The sequence below is a fragment of the Sciurus carolinensis genome, chromosome 3 (assembly GCF_902686445.1).
Source record: "Sciurus carolinensis chromosome 3, mSciCar1.2, whole genome shotgun sequence".
Taxonomy (NCBI): domain Eukaryota; kingdom Metazoa; phylum Chordata; class Mammalia; order Rodentia; family Sciuridae; genus Sciurus; species Sciurus carolinensis.
In genome coordinates this window covers 22,961,907-22,976,969 of record NC_062215.1, presented here as the reverse complement: position 1 = coordinate 22,976,969, position 15,063 = coordinate 22,961,907, and the positions used below count along the sequence as shown (strand labels likewise).

Genomic DNA, 15,063 nt, shown 5'->3' with positions numbered 1-15,063 from the left:
TAGCTTTATAAATGAACTTAGGCAAATTCTGATAGTTAGCAACTATGGCTATCAGAATGATACACACACACACACACACACACACACACACACACACTATAAATAATGGTCAGAATTAAGCTGCTGAGGTTGGCTTCAAACTTGCCACCCTCCTGCCTCAGCTTCCCAAGTCACCATTCCAGGCAGATGGTCAGAATTAAAACAAGGAAAGTTGGTATGGTTGTGTATCCCTCTAGTATGAGCATTTGGCAGGCTGAAGTGGGAAGATCACTTGGGCTCAGGAGTTCAAGACCAGCCTGGGCAACATAGTAAGACCCCACTCAACAAAACAAAACAAGATAGGGATATCATTCTTTTAAGCCAATTTCTAGGAGCAAAGTAGATCCTTATCAGTACCTTTCCTCAAAGGTGGAAGGGTGGGTAGCTTAAAATGCATACAATGTAGTCCTTTAAACATCACCTATAAACAACCACTTTCAAGTTCCACGCGTAATCAGACAAGAAGGAGAGAATATAACAAGCAGAAGCACACACAAGGAAAACCCTTATCAACTGCTTTCTTTGCTATGAGGGGCTTCTGTTCCAAGGTAACATAAATGTGTAAATTTTCAGCCAAGAGAGAAAAGCTAAAGTATATTGTCAATGTTCTAGGTCCCTGAATAGTTTCAGCAATTATTTAAGTAAAATTTAGGTGTTTTGTGGTAGACACAAAAAGATTGATCGTGGGGCTGGGGAGATAGCTCAGTTGGTAGAGTGCTTGCCTTGTAAGCACAAGGCCCTGGGTTTGATCCCCAGCACCCCCCCCCAAAAAAAAAAAAAAAAAAAAGGTTGATCGTGTGAACAAGCCAAAGTGCCAAATATAGACATTACCTAAAAATTATTTAAAGGATACATACTGATTGCCAACTTTTATTTTTTATTTTTTCCTGGTACTGGGGATTGAACCCAGGGGCACTTCACCACTGAGATACATCTCTAGCTCTCTTTATTTTAAGACAGGATCTCACTAAATTGCTCAAGCTGACCTCAAATTTGTAATCCTCCTGCCTCAGTTTCCTGAGTAGCTGGGATTACAGGCCTTTGCCACTGCACCTAGCTTGTTTGTCAGTTTTAGGTCAGTGTTTTCCCACACGTGTAACCCACTAATACATAATAATTAGTTATAAAGTGTGACTATAAATTTTTAATACTGAAGTTTACTTTTAATAATAAACAGTTTTTCTTAAGTAGATAAGAGTCATCTTTGTGTTTACTGCATCCCTTGGGTTGTAATGGAAAAAATCACTGGTATTGATGAAATTCTTAACAATATTACTGAAAGGAATTACTAACACAGAAGCATTGTAGGAAAGGATGCTTACTAAGCATGTCTGTAAGTTCAAAGTCACCAGTTCAGGACAGTGTGCACCTATGTACTTGAGAGCTTCATCTTCTAGCTAAAAAGATTAAAAAAACAAGAAAAAATTATTATTAACATTGTTTCAAAGGAGAAAGATTTAAGAATGTACACATTCATCAATACATTCTCAATATAGTGACCCAAGTTCCAAAGGAAAAATGAACCAGAAATAATAAAACTATGATCACATAACAAAGTAATTCCTATTAGTAGTAGAGTTATCAGTATTTTCAAAAATTATTTCTTACCACCTCAACTTCACATTATTATCATCAAACCAAGGAAAAGATGAAATAAAAATTGCTTAGTGCTTATGGATTTTACTTCTAATAAATTAAATGTACTTCATAGTACTTTGCAGAGGGATTAACAAGCTAAAATGATTTTCACACTTCTATACCACCTATAAAGATTTTTAAAAACAAATTTTGGGGATAGAAAGCCAAGAAAGGAATCCATCATGTTTATCTGTTGCTGGAAAATCAGTGGCATGCTTACAGTGCTGAGAACAGATGGTAAGTAATTGATCATAATGATGCATTCCAATCAATATTTTTCAGGATTCCATAAATAACTAGAAGCTCAAGCTGTTGTTTTAAGGCAGTCATACATCCAAAGCTCAATTTCGAACAACAAAATTCCTCCTATCATGGTAAAAGAATGAGGGAATTTTTAATGGAATCCAAAGTATGGATTTCATACCATTAATAAAATAAGACAGAGACAAGTCCTACTTTATCAGTCACATTTAAATTCACTTTTTTTTTCTTTCCCTTTTGAAATAAGGTCTCATTAAGTTGCCCAGGTTAGTCTCAGACTCTTTTCCTGTCTCAGGCTCCCAAGCAGCTGGGATTACAGGCATGTGCCACCATGCCAGGTTTAAATCCATTCTTGATCATTAGGTGCTATTTGGCCAATTCCTTTCCTTTCCTCACTGTAAAACACTAAGATTGTTAAAAAAAAAAAAAAAAAAAAGTGTTTTGATTTTTATAGGTGGTACTGGGCACCAAACCCTGGAGCACTCTACCATTGAGTTATATCCTGTCTTTTTCCTATTTCTTTTGAGACGGGGTCTCAATAAATTGCCTAGGCTGGCCTCAATTTTCAACCTTCCCTGCCTCAGCCTTCAAAGTAGCTGGGATTACAGGTGAATGCCACGGTGCCTGGCAAGACTGCATTTTTTTTTTTTTGGTAGTACTGGGGATTGAACACAGGACCTTATGCACACTAGGCAAGCAAGCTATTGCTGAACAACATTCCAAGCCCCAAGACTATAAAATTTTTAATGACAAAATATGTTGAATTTGTGATGTGACTGGGAGGGCGTAAGTATCAACACTATAAAATGCAGGTTGCTACATACTTGGCATATTTAAAAAGATGGGCTGGTGGTTAAACAAGAGAAAATTTCTAGGACTGTTTCACTTGCCTAACTGGTTTGAAGTATTAGGCAGTAAAGAAACTTACTTTCTGGTACAGATTAAATTGCATGAAACCCTTCTTGTCTATGGTACACCTTCAGTGTTAGTCTGTCACCCCACTCTGACCCTGCTGCAATTTATTTTTGGTCAGATGTTAATTCTTCTCATTCTTTGATTTTAGGAAAATATTTTATCTTTGATAAGCAATATCTTTGGGTTGAGGCTGGGAATATATCTCAGTTGGTAGAGTGCTTGCCTCACAAGCACAAGACCCTGGGTTCAATCCCCAGCACCACCAAAAAAAAAAAAAAAAAAAATCTTTGGGTCAAAAATATACACAAATGGGGCTGGGGTTATAGCTCAGTGGTAGAGTGCTTGCCTGGCATGTGTGAGGCACTGGGTTCAATTCTTAGCACCACATAAAAATAAATAAAATAAAGGTCCATAGACAACTAAAAAAAAAATCTTAAAAAATACACACAACTCACATTTCCCTCAAGACAAACGTCTTGGTCATGACTACAAAAAGCTCATGGTTCCTCTGATTTTTATAAGCATTACATGGAATATTACCTGTGTGCAGCCTTTTAAGAATAAGGCCTTGAGACCCCCACAGCCTCTTACTAGTGCTTGAATGCCATCCTTGGTTACTTGGTCACACCAGGAAATGTTCAACTGCTCCAACAGTGGACACCCCTCACTTAGAATAAAACAAAATGAGACAGCATATCACTACATCCAATTCCAAAGGCACTGGTCTCATTTTTGCGATGTTCATGTGGAACTTTTATCAACAACAAGGTCACCTCAAATCCAGTTTTAACAACTACAAAAGCACAGTATTCTTTTTTGACTATAGATAGGATATGGAAATTGATTTGTTCAAGTTTATAGAGTCATTAAAAGTTCAGATTCAAACCCAGGTTTTCCATCAAGTAACAATGAGAACTTTTAAACTTTTAGTTAAAAAAAATTGCAAAGGCTCTGTATATTTCCTTATCTGGGACATTTATGCAATATTTTTTCCAGCAGACTGAAGTTAGTGTATATTGTATTGAATTTCTGTCTTTAGCTTCATCTTGATCTCTTCTGCCCTTATCAGTTTAGTTTCACATTTGGACCTTGAAAGAACTGCACATCTTCTTCAGAAACACTGAACACTGCATAACTTTTACAAAAGTCCTCCCTCCCCACCAGCGCTAGGGACTGAACCCAGGGCTTCACGCATGCTACATAAGTGCTCTACCACTGAGTCACGCCCCCAAAATCCACAAACTTTTAAATATTCCTGCCTACCAAAAAGATCCAGAAAATAAAGACAGGAGATTCAGGTTCAAGTTCATTTTTCAACATAATACTTTGACTCCACAGAAGTCACTTTAGGAAGCCTATCTAAACCTCTTGGTCCAAGATTAGCCATAGTCCTTTCTATGTTCTTCCAAAATTGAGGTACTCACTCCTATCATAAACTTATTACATAGTAATATGATACACATTTAGAAGTCTTTATCTCCTATTTGAGCAACAACATCTTATTCAGTTTTCTCTCATAGTTGCATTAACAGTCCTTGGCTTTTGTCAACTTTATACATATATATATATTTTAATCTGTAAATGTCTGTTCTATATACTTCACAAGGCTTTCAAGTAAATGAGATCATTTATATGAAAACATTTTATAAATATTGTCATACTCATTACCCTACCTGGCAAATAGTCTTGAATATGTATGTTGCTCAATATTCACAAGAAAAATCTAAAAGGAGTCACATTTTTATTTTTGCAGTACTGGAAACTGAAACTAGGGGCACTTTACCAGAGAGCTATACCCCCAGTCCTTTTAATTTTTCTATTTTGAGAGAGGGTCTCACTAAGTTGCCCAGTCTGGCCTTGAACTTGCCTGCCTCAGCCTCCTCCAAGTACCTGTGATTATAGGTGCATACCACCATGCTTGCCTTGAAGTTATTTTTATAAAATAAAAACTGCTGACTATCATTGGCACAACTTTTTATAGTTTAGCCTAATATTATCTTGTTGAATCCTAATAACAATGCTATGAGATAACAAGGAAAAGTTCAGAAGGACTGTGTTCACCCAAAGTACCTGGTAAATATCCTATTTCTAGAACCATATTTTAATCATTAAGCTATAATAACATAGGCCATTTTCTTTTCTTTTTTTAAAAGTAAGCCTTTATAAAAATCCAATACTTTAAAACTGTTCTATGCTACTCTGTTCAGAAATCCTAGCTACCCCTAGTCATTTCACTTGAATATACCTGTAATTAAAATTTGGGAAAAGTGGTAAAATAAAAGACCTATTTGGAACTATAGTATATATGAATAAAACATAGTTACCTTCAATTCCAATTTCATCTCAGTTATTTTCTAAGAAATTATTTCTTTCTTTCTTTCTTTTTTTTTTTTTTTTTTTTTTTTTGTGGTGCTGGGGTTAGAACCCAGGGCCTTGTGCTTGCAAGGCAAGCATTCTACCATCTGAGCTCTATCCCCAGCCCAAGAAATTATTTCTTAATGAACATGCTTATTATAAGAAATTTACCTCAGAGCTTTGAGAGACATGTTTGTTATTGATGTACAGGAAGCCAAGTCAAGGTGCCTGAGTTTGGAACAGAACTTGCTGAGGCTAGTACATGTACTAAAAATGGAGAAAAGAGAAATAATGAATAAATAAAATAACACATCTTTACTGAATCATACGCATTTCTCAGTAAATATACAATGCACACACGTGCATGTGTGATATATAAAATATATCAGAACTGTAAAATTTCCATACCTTCCAAAAAGCAGTTATAAATATTGAAATCTTTCCCACTGAAGAAGAGGCAGATACCATTCACAAAAAAGGACTATGTTGTATAAGAGAATTTGCATCAGAGGAAGAAGGTGCTTCATTTACATTTGGAAATATCAATAGCTATTAACAGCAAAATATTTATGTGAACTGTAAGAGATCTATGTGTACTCTGCAGATTCAGAAACAGCAGAATGCTAACAAGTTTCTGCTATATATGGTCAAATATGAGGTCCAAAAGCTTTGCCTCTGCTCTTTTACTTAAACATCTACTGAGATATGGCAGTAAGGAAAGAAGTGGATTTTTGCAAGGTATATAAAAATGAACTACATTGGGTAGGTCAAAAGAAGTTATCCTTTGTGAATTATTTAGCAGTCTTAGACTGAATCCAGGGCCTCACGCCTGCTTGGCAAGCCCTCTAACACTAAGCTACATCCTCATGCCTTTTTTACATTAAAAAAATGCCAGGGCTGGGGATAAAGCTCGGTTGGTAGCTTGCCTCGCATGCACAAGGCCCTGGGTTCAATCCCCATCAACACACACACACACACACACACACACACACACACAAAATTCCAGTATTTTTATTTTATTTACTCCCCCTCCTTTTTTGCTCCAGTATTTAATGCAAATACCAGACATATTATTTCACCTGTAAATACTTTAGTACTTTTTTATTGTTCACTTTTCTCTTTTTCTTTGTGTGGTACTGGGATCCAAGCCAGGGGTGCTCTACCACTGAGTACATACCCATCCTTTTTCATTTTTCATTTTGAGACAGGGTCTCAAATTGCTGGTCTCAAATTTGAGATCCTCCTGTGTCAGTCTCCTGAGTCACTCAGACTATAGGCACGTGCCACCACACCTGGAATTCTTTATTTCATGTTTGGATTGCTTGTTGCTAATGTATAGAAACAATTTTTTTTTGTATATTGATCTTGTATTTAATGAGCCTGTTATCTTGTTTATGAATTAAAACATCTTTTGGTGGTTTCCTTATAATTTTTTACATATAGAATTATAAATTATGTTACCTATAAACAAAGTTTTACTCTATTCTTTCCTATCAATATGCATTAAAAAAAAAAAAACTTACTGTACTGGCTAGATCCTCCAGTACAATGCTGAACAGAAAGAATGGTTGGGCTGGGGATGTAACTCAGTGGTAGAGAATGTGAGAGGCTCTGGGTTCAATCCCGAGCACCAAAAAAAGTATAGTGATTATTCTTGACTTTAGTAAGAAAACATTCAGTTTTTTTACCCATTAAGCAGGATGTTAGCAGTGAGTTTTTCACAGACTCCTTTGACTGGGTTGAGAGAATTTCCTTGGATTTTTTTTTTTTTGGGGGTGGGTACTGGGGATTGAACTCAGGGGCACTTGATCACTGAATTCACATCCACAGCTCTATTTTGTATTTGGTGCTTTTGACTTTTGCTGAGGCTGGCTCCCCATCCTCCTGCCTTAGCCTCCCAAGCCACTGGGATTATAGGCATGTACTACTGTGCCTGGTTTGGAATTGTTTTTACCATGAATGGATGTTGGATGTTGTGATATGCTCTCTGTATGTAATAATAAATAGTTACCTATTTTGTGTGATCAACTATTCTACAACAATTCACTTAAGACAATAAGTGTGTTATTCAGTTTTTGTGGTCAGGAATAAAGGCAATTTAGCAGGGCTCATCTGATTTAGGATTTCTGACAAGACTGCAATCAAGGTGTTGTACATTGGATGCAATTATCTCAAAGATTAACTGGGTTTAGATCCCTTCTAAGCTCATTTAGGTGTTTGTTAACAGACTTCAGGGACCCAGTCCAGCTTATTCTCGATTTTTGATAGATTTCAGGTCCTTGCTAACTATTAGCTGGAAATATTAGTTCCTAGTCACATAGGCCTCTCCACAAAGGTACCATAACAGGGCAGCTTGCTTCTCTGATAGCCAGAACCCCAAGAGAAAGCAGAGCAGGATGGTAATCTTTTTGTAACCTAATCTCAAAAGTATCATCCAATCTCTCTTGCAGTATTCTATTGTTAGAAATGAGTCACTATGGTTAGTTAACTTTCAAGGGGAAAGGATTACACAAGGGTTTAAATACCAAGAAGTGTAGATTATTTGGAGGCCATCAAACACTGAGATGATCATGTTATTTTTGTCCTTTACTCCAGAGGTAAGCAAACTATGGCTCAATGATGGCCAAATCATTCCTGCAGCCTATTTTTATATGGCTCACAAACCAAGAATAGTTCTTACATTTTTTAAATGGTTGAAAAAAAGTCGAAAGAAAACACCACTTTGTGATATGTGAAAATTATGTGAAATCCAAATCTTAAATACTAAGAAAAAGGGCTGGGATGTAGCTTAGCAGCAAAGTATTTCCTTCACATTCACAAAACCCTGGATTCAATCTGCAGTTCCAAAAGAGAAAAGATGAAAAAAAGAACCATATTTAAAAAAAAGAAAAAAGGAAAACACCCAGAAATAGTTTTATTGGAACACACAGCTGTGCTTATTTATGTATTGTCTATGGCTGATTTTACAATTGTATTTGACATAGTTTTAACATATTACATGGGTCAGGAAGATTAAAATATTTATTTGGTCCTATTTCTGGGATAAATTCTGCTTAGTTATTATCCAAAATCCTTTTTTTGCGGGAGAGGTGTCAGGGATTGAACCCAGGGGTGCTTTATCACTGAGCTACATTATCCCCAAGTACTTTCTAAATTTTTTATTATGAGACAGTCTCACTAAGTTGCTCAGAGTCTCACTAAATTGCTGAGGCTGGACTTGAACTTGTGATCCTCCTGACTTCAGTCTCTGTGTATCACTCTGCACAGGCCATCAGCTGTTTAAAGAAGATATGCCAATCCTCAATAAACTCATTCAAACAAGAGAGGAATGCCAGGCGCTATAATGCCAGCAACTCAGAAGACTAAGGTAAAGGATGGTAACTTCCAGGCCAGCCTGGCCAACTTAATGAGACCCTATCTCAAAATACAAAAGGGTTGGAGAACTCACTCAGTGATAAGAGTGCCCCCAGTTCAAACCCCAGTCTTTCTCTCTCTCTCTCTGTCACACACACACACAAACCAGCTGATGCAATTCACCAGTAAAATCACCAGTAAAAACCAGTAGGTTTGGGTTCTTCCTTGTTAGGACAGTTTTAAATCACTCACTGAATTTACATGTTATAAGCCTATTCCAGAATATGCATTTTTTTTTTTTCCTGAGCCAGTTTTGGCAAATTATGTCTTCCAGGAATTTGTTCATTTCATCTATACTGCCTAATTATTATTCATGATAGTCTGTCATATTTCTTTTAATTTCTGTCTTTTGGGTAAAGTATTTAAACTTTTTAAAACTTTACCTTCATTCCTGCTTGAGGGTTTTTTTTGTTTTTTTTTTTCCTTTCCTTTTTGGGTACTGGTAATTGAACCCAGGGGTGCTTACCACTGAGCCACATCCTCAGCCCTTTCTATTTTGAGGTGGGGGTCTCACTAAATTGCTGAGTCTGGCCTTGAACTTGTGATCCTCCTGCCTCAGCCTCTCCAGCAGCTGGGATTACAGGCATGCGCCACTGCTCCTGGCTCTATTTTATTAGTTTTTGGTTGGTATTTCCATTTTTATTTTTATTTATTTTTTATTTATTTATTTTTTTGCAGTACTGGGGATCAAACCCAGGGCCTTGTTTATGATTGCAAGGCAAGCACTCTACCAACTTAGCTATTTCCCCAGTCCTTGAAAACACAAATAAAAAAATTAGCAGTATTCATTATTACAAACAGTAAATATTTTTATTCTATTCATTATAGCCTTGTACATATGTATTTTCTGCCAATATGGCTTTTGGATAAGATAGATTCCTAGGGGAAAAAAGTATCAATTACATATTATAGTTATATCTTATTATATAAAGAAGAGTGGGGGAAGGAGTTAGTATATTGTTTCTCCTATTAAAGGTTTTCAAATCAATCTACAGAAATAATATTTACTACAATAATTCTTTTTTTTACTAGGGATGGAACACAGGCTTTATACATATTAGGCAAGTTCTCTATCACTGAGTTATATCCTCCCCCTATTTTCTTTTTTTTTTTTTGCGGTGCTGGGGATGGAACCCAGGGCCTTGTGCTTGCAAGGCGAGCACTCTACCAACTGAGCTATCTCCCCAGCCCTCCCCTCTATTTTCTACATCAAAAGTTAACAACGTTGTGACTTTAACAAAGGAAATAAAAAAATGTGTACTCTGTTCTTGGGTCTTCTGCTTTCATTCAAATAATTCCAAAGACCCCATCTTTTTCATGAGGACTTTTTGAATAAGAACTCCATCAACAACCCTTATCCTTCTCTGTGTAAACATGCTTCTTTAATGGCTTCACTTTCCTCTACAATGGGCAACAGTTTCCTCACTATTTACATGTTATTTGATTCATTATTACCAATGTATATCCTTGCATTGAATTTTTTAATGTCTACCTTTTATATCTAATGTCTGAATGTAAGCATCTCAGTGAAGAAGGATTTTATTTATTTATTTATTTACTTACTTATTTACTTATTTACTTACTTGCTTACTTACGGTGCTGGGGATTAAGCCCAGGGCCTTGTGCATGCAAGGCAAGCACTCTACCAGCTGAGCCATATCCCCGGCCACGTTTAATTTCTTTTATATTGTGACACAGCACATTTAGTGACTCATTTTCTTTCTTTTAATAATTGCTCTCAATACTAATTAACAAACTGTTCAGTCCTGTGTTGAAGAGTTTAATCTTTTCATAGAATTATTTGTTTACTGTGGTCTTTAATTATTATCCCTCCATCAACAATGATTACGATTTTTTCTTTTGTGGTGCTGAGTAACAAACCTAGGGCCCCCACATACTGAGCTACACGTACCTCAGCCCAACTATAAATTTTAAGTTTTATTTTAAATATCAAAGACAGGATTTCAAGATAAGCTTATTATTCTACTTCTACTTTCATGTCACTTTTTTCTTTTAAAATACTTTTCCTTTATACAACCAAGATGAAAGTTGCTAAATATATTTATTAATCTTCATTTACCCACTAATCCCAAGTTTTCAATTCTGCAAATTTTTCAATGAAATTGATATAGGTGCATCAAAATAGGTTGTAAATAATAATCTAGAGCTTATTACAAAACTTACTGTCATTAATAATATTAATAATATTAATACTAATGAATATTATCACTAATTTTCTCAAAAGAATAAAACTCTAAAAAATATATTTGTTTATTTTAAGGTTATCATAGGTGGTATGTTTGTTGCTCAACTTAAGTTTTTTAGGTGTTTCATGAATGAAATGATGGGACATGATGGGTTAGGTTGATATAGCCCAGACATATGGACAATGACATAACCTTCTAAAACATGTAATACTTACGCGTCTGTAGTCTTTGTACACCCATTTAGATTTAGTACTTCAATGTTCCTACAGTTCTGAGCAAAGGTCCTTTACAGGAAGAAAAAAAAAAATGACAAGTTTCAAATGAATGGGCAAAATGCCAAGCATAAAAAAAAAAAGATATTGTTATTGGTAATACTGATTGCTGGTACCAGTGATACTGTAATATGAGAAATAAATATTTGGTCTTCAACCCTTCTTCCTGGCATAGAACTCTTAAGACCCTTGTAATTTTCTGAGTGATAAAGGACAGGAGTATCTTTTTTTTTTTTTTGCGGTGCTGGGGATTGAACCCAGGGCCTTGTGCTTATAAGGCGAGCACTCTACCAACTGAGCTATCTCCCCAGCCCAGGAGTATCTTTTGCTATAATATTTGGTCTTCCAACTATGCCTACAATAATGCAGCCTTCATAGAAACCCCTAAATAATGGGGATTCGAGAATTTCTGGGTTGGTGAACACAACCATAAATCACATGTTGGTTTATGTCTCAACTATAGGGACAGAAGTTCCTGTACTTGGGACCTTTCTAAATTTTGTTCCATGAACCTCTTCATCTGGCTATTCATCTGTATTCTTTACAATGGTAACAGTAATAAAGCACCTTTCTGAGTTGTATGAACCATTCTAGCACATTACCAAACATGAGGAGGGGACCACGGTAACTCCTGATTTATAGCCCACTGATCAGAAGTACATAGCAATATGAGACTGAAACTGTTATCTGAAATAGAGGCAGTTCTTTGCACTGAGTCCTTAGCTTGTAGGGTCTGAGCTAATTCTGGGTGGTTAGGGTTAGCATTGAACTGAATCACAGGATATTCAGTTGTCTAGAGAACCAGAGAATTGGTTGTAGGATGGAGGGAAAAAACCCACCCATCTCTCGTCAGAAGTATTGTGAATAAGAACAGGTCAGCATAAAACAAAGTAGTTGGTAAGTATAAATAAATTTTCAACAGTAAGCTTTTTTCAAACTATATATATATATATATATATTGTACTGGGGATTAAACCCAGGGGTACTTTACCACTTAGTTACATTTCCAGTCCTTTTAATTTTGAGACAGGTTCTCAACAAATTGCTGAGGTTCTTGCTACATTGCTGGTTTGGCATCAAACTTGGATCCTCCTGCCTCAGACTCCCAAGTCTCTAAGAGTTTAGGCATATGCCACCACCCCTGGCTGAACCATATATTCTTAAACATTGAACTTTGTGCCACCAAAGTTAATTTTATCCTATCTTTGAGTAAATAAAAATTCACAAAACAAAATAAATTTTCTTGAGGCTCTAAAATAATCATTTATGATGGAGAATATGCCATTTGGGGGGAAGTACTTGTTATTTTTTTCTTAAAACCATATTTTCTATTACCTATTATTTTGTTTTGGTACCAGGAACTGAACCCAGGGGCAATTAACCACTGAGCCACATCCCCAGCCATTTTGTATTTTTTATTTTGAGAAAGGGCCTAAATTAGTTAGGGCCTCACTAAATTGCTGAGACTGGCTTTGAACTTGTGATCCTTCTTCCTCAGCCTCCCAAGTCACTGGGATTACAGGCGTGTGCCTCCATACCCATCTTTTCTGATATTTCTGTGCTATAAACAATATACACATGATATATTTTCATAGTTTAGGGATTTAAAAACTACTTTAGCTTTTTCTGGGTAAGATCGTGCTTTTCTTTACTTGAATCAAAGAGATTAATAGCATACTTTTTTTAAACAGTTATGTTTTTACCTTAATGCATTGTCTCCTACTCCAAGACACCCACGAAGACTTAACTTTCGTAAAAAGCCCCCACATCGTTTTGAAATATTCTCCACTACTCGACCCTATAAAAAGAAACAAGTAAACAAAAAGATGACCATCCTGACTGCTTTTGTAAAGAATACATGCTCATTTTTGACAAATTATAAGAGAAAAAAAGTTTCTACTTGTTTCAAAGATGTAATTAAGTAGGAAAATTTTGACTTCCTTTGAGAACACTTTCCTGATTAACCAAGCTACTTGAAACATGCTTGAACTCTATATCTTTATTCATTTGTTCAATTTGTAAAGTATTCTATATTTGAGGAATGGTATTCTCTAGTTCTCTTATGGCACTATATGCATGAATATTGCCCACGTGGGTTAAATCACAGCTACTAAAGGATAACAACTACATTTATCTTTGTATCCTTCCTAAAATATTTATTATAGTACTCTGCATTTAGCAAGAGTCTCAAAGAACACTTAAAAGGTTGCTTAGTGATTCTGTGAGCTGTGCTGCTTTAAGTATCTAAACATCCATGAAGATCAAAGAATTGCAAAAAACAATTCAGTATAATATTTGTAGGTTTTATTTTAAAAGCACCTTGTGAAAATAATGGAAGGTTCATGTAAGGTTTATAAAAATTCCTCAAGTGGGCCCTTACGAGAATTTGTTTCTGCAGAGAGAGAGAGAGAGAGAGAGAGAGAGAGAGAGAGAGAGAGAGAGAGATTTTCACTTAATCTTTTTAACACTATGAGGAGTCTCTTATTTCGTTCTTCTGAAGAGAGAACTAAGGACTACAGAAGTTTAAATTCAGGTTAGAGTAATCTGAGCTTAAGTCATTTTATTTTCTATTTTAAAGAATAGGTTATATTAACAGATGAAATATGGGGGTAGGGGATGAGCAAGAGGAGAAAAAAAAAACCTGTTTCTAGCAAAAACAATTTAATGAATGATATTGGTTTAATTCATTTTCCATTCTCCATAAAAACTATTAGCTTTGGTTCCCCAAGAACCAAAAGGCACATCTTAAGAATAATAAAGCTGGGCATGGTAGTACGTGCCTGTAATCCCTGCAGCTTGCGAGGCTGAAGCAGGAGGATCATGGGTTCAAAGTCAGTCTCAGCAACTTAATAAGGGCCTAAGTCTCTAAATAAAATATAAAAAAGGGCTGGGGATGTGGCTCAGTGATTAAGTACCCCTGGGTTCAATCCCCGGTACACACACACACACACACACACACACACACATACACACACACACACACACACACACACAAAAAAAAAAATATATATATATATATATATATGAATTGCTGCTAGGCATGGTGATGCACCCCTGAAATCCCAGCAGCTCAGGAGGCTGAGACAGGAAGGAGGATCAAAATTTCAAGGTCAATCTTAGCAACTTAATGAGGACTTAAGCAACTTAGTCTCAAAATAAACAATAAAAAGGGCTGGGGATATAGCTCAGTGGTAAATTGTCCCAGGGTTCAATCCCCAGTACCCACCTCTAAAAAGTAAGAAAAATATGTGTAGCTGGGTGTGGTGGCCTATACCTGAAATCCCAGCTACTCAGGAGGCTGAGGCCAGACTTGAAAATTTAGCAAGGCACTATCACAAAATAAAAAATAAAAAAGATCGGAGATGTAGATCAGCAGTAAAGCATCAGATTTAATCCCAAGTACCACAAAATGAAATGAAAAAAAAAATTCAAATATCATCTCCCAATAAGTTATAATTCTACTTGTTCTTCAATAAACAAATACAAAATGACTTCTTTAAAACAAGCAAACACAAAACACAAGTTCACATTTCTACTGCAAAACCAAAAAGTTTTTAGTACTATTTCAGGACTAAAATTGTTCTAAGTAATTTAGTATCACTTCAGTGAAATAATCCACTTATTCTCAAATATTCAAGAAACATGAAGAACTTTAGAGGCTACTATGAAGTTTGAAAACAAGAGTTTCTCTCTTGAGGGAAAATAAGATTTATATAGCTGAGGCTAATCTGTCCCATGTCATAATTACTAGCAAGAGAAATGGGACAACACACCACACAATTATACCTCAATATCCCTCTGGAAATCAAACAGGTCAATTCGCTGCCAGTTACTGCCATCCAGAGCCAGAACATTCCAGGCCTATTTTGAAGAAAAGAAACAGAATAAGCAAAACTTGAAATGAAGAGAAAAAACAATATTTAAATTCACAGTTCAACCAACTAACTGAAATGGATCAAAAA

The 15,063-nt window shown here is 35.9% G+C and overlaps 1 protein-coding gene across 7 annotated transcripts in view; it reads right to left on the bottom strand.

The window, feature by feature from the left end:
• The window catches only part of Fbxl20 (F-box and leucine rich repeat protein 20), a 99,166-nt gene that overhangs the window by 12,521 nt on the left and 71,582 nt on the right, over window positions 1-15,063 (bottom strand). For 4 of the 7 annotated variants that reach the window (XM_047545706.1, XM_047545705.1, XM_047545704.1 and 1 more), the window contains 5 exons: window positions 14,888-14,962; window positions 11,045-11,113; window positions 5,380-5,475; window positions 3,394-3,520; window positions 1,362-1,436 (listed from right to left, as the gene is read on the bottom strand). In XM_047545706.1, coding sequence (XP_047401662.1) covers window positions 1,362-1,436; window positions 3,394-3,520; window positions 5,380-5,475; window positions 11,045-11,113; window positions 14,888-14,962 — 442 coding nt within the window. Of the gene's footprint in view, window positions 1-1,361; window positions 1,437-3,393; window positions 3,521-5,379; window positions 5,476-11,044; window positions 11,114-12,804; window positions 12,900-14,887; window positions 14,963-15,063 lie in introns of all 7 variants that reach the window. The other 3 variants (XM_047545701.1, XM_047545702.1, XM_047545703.1) reach the window with 1 other exon arrangement.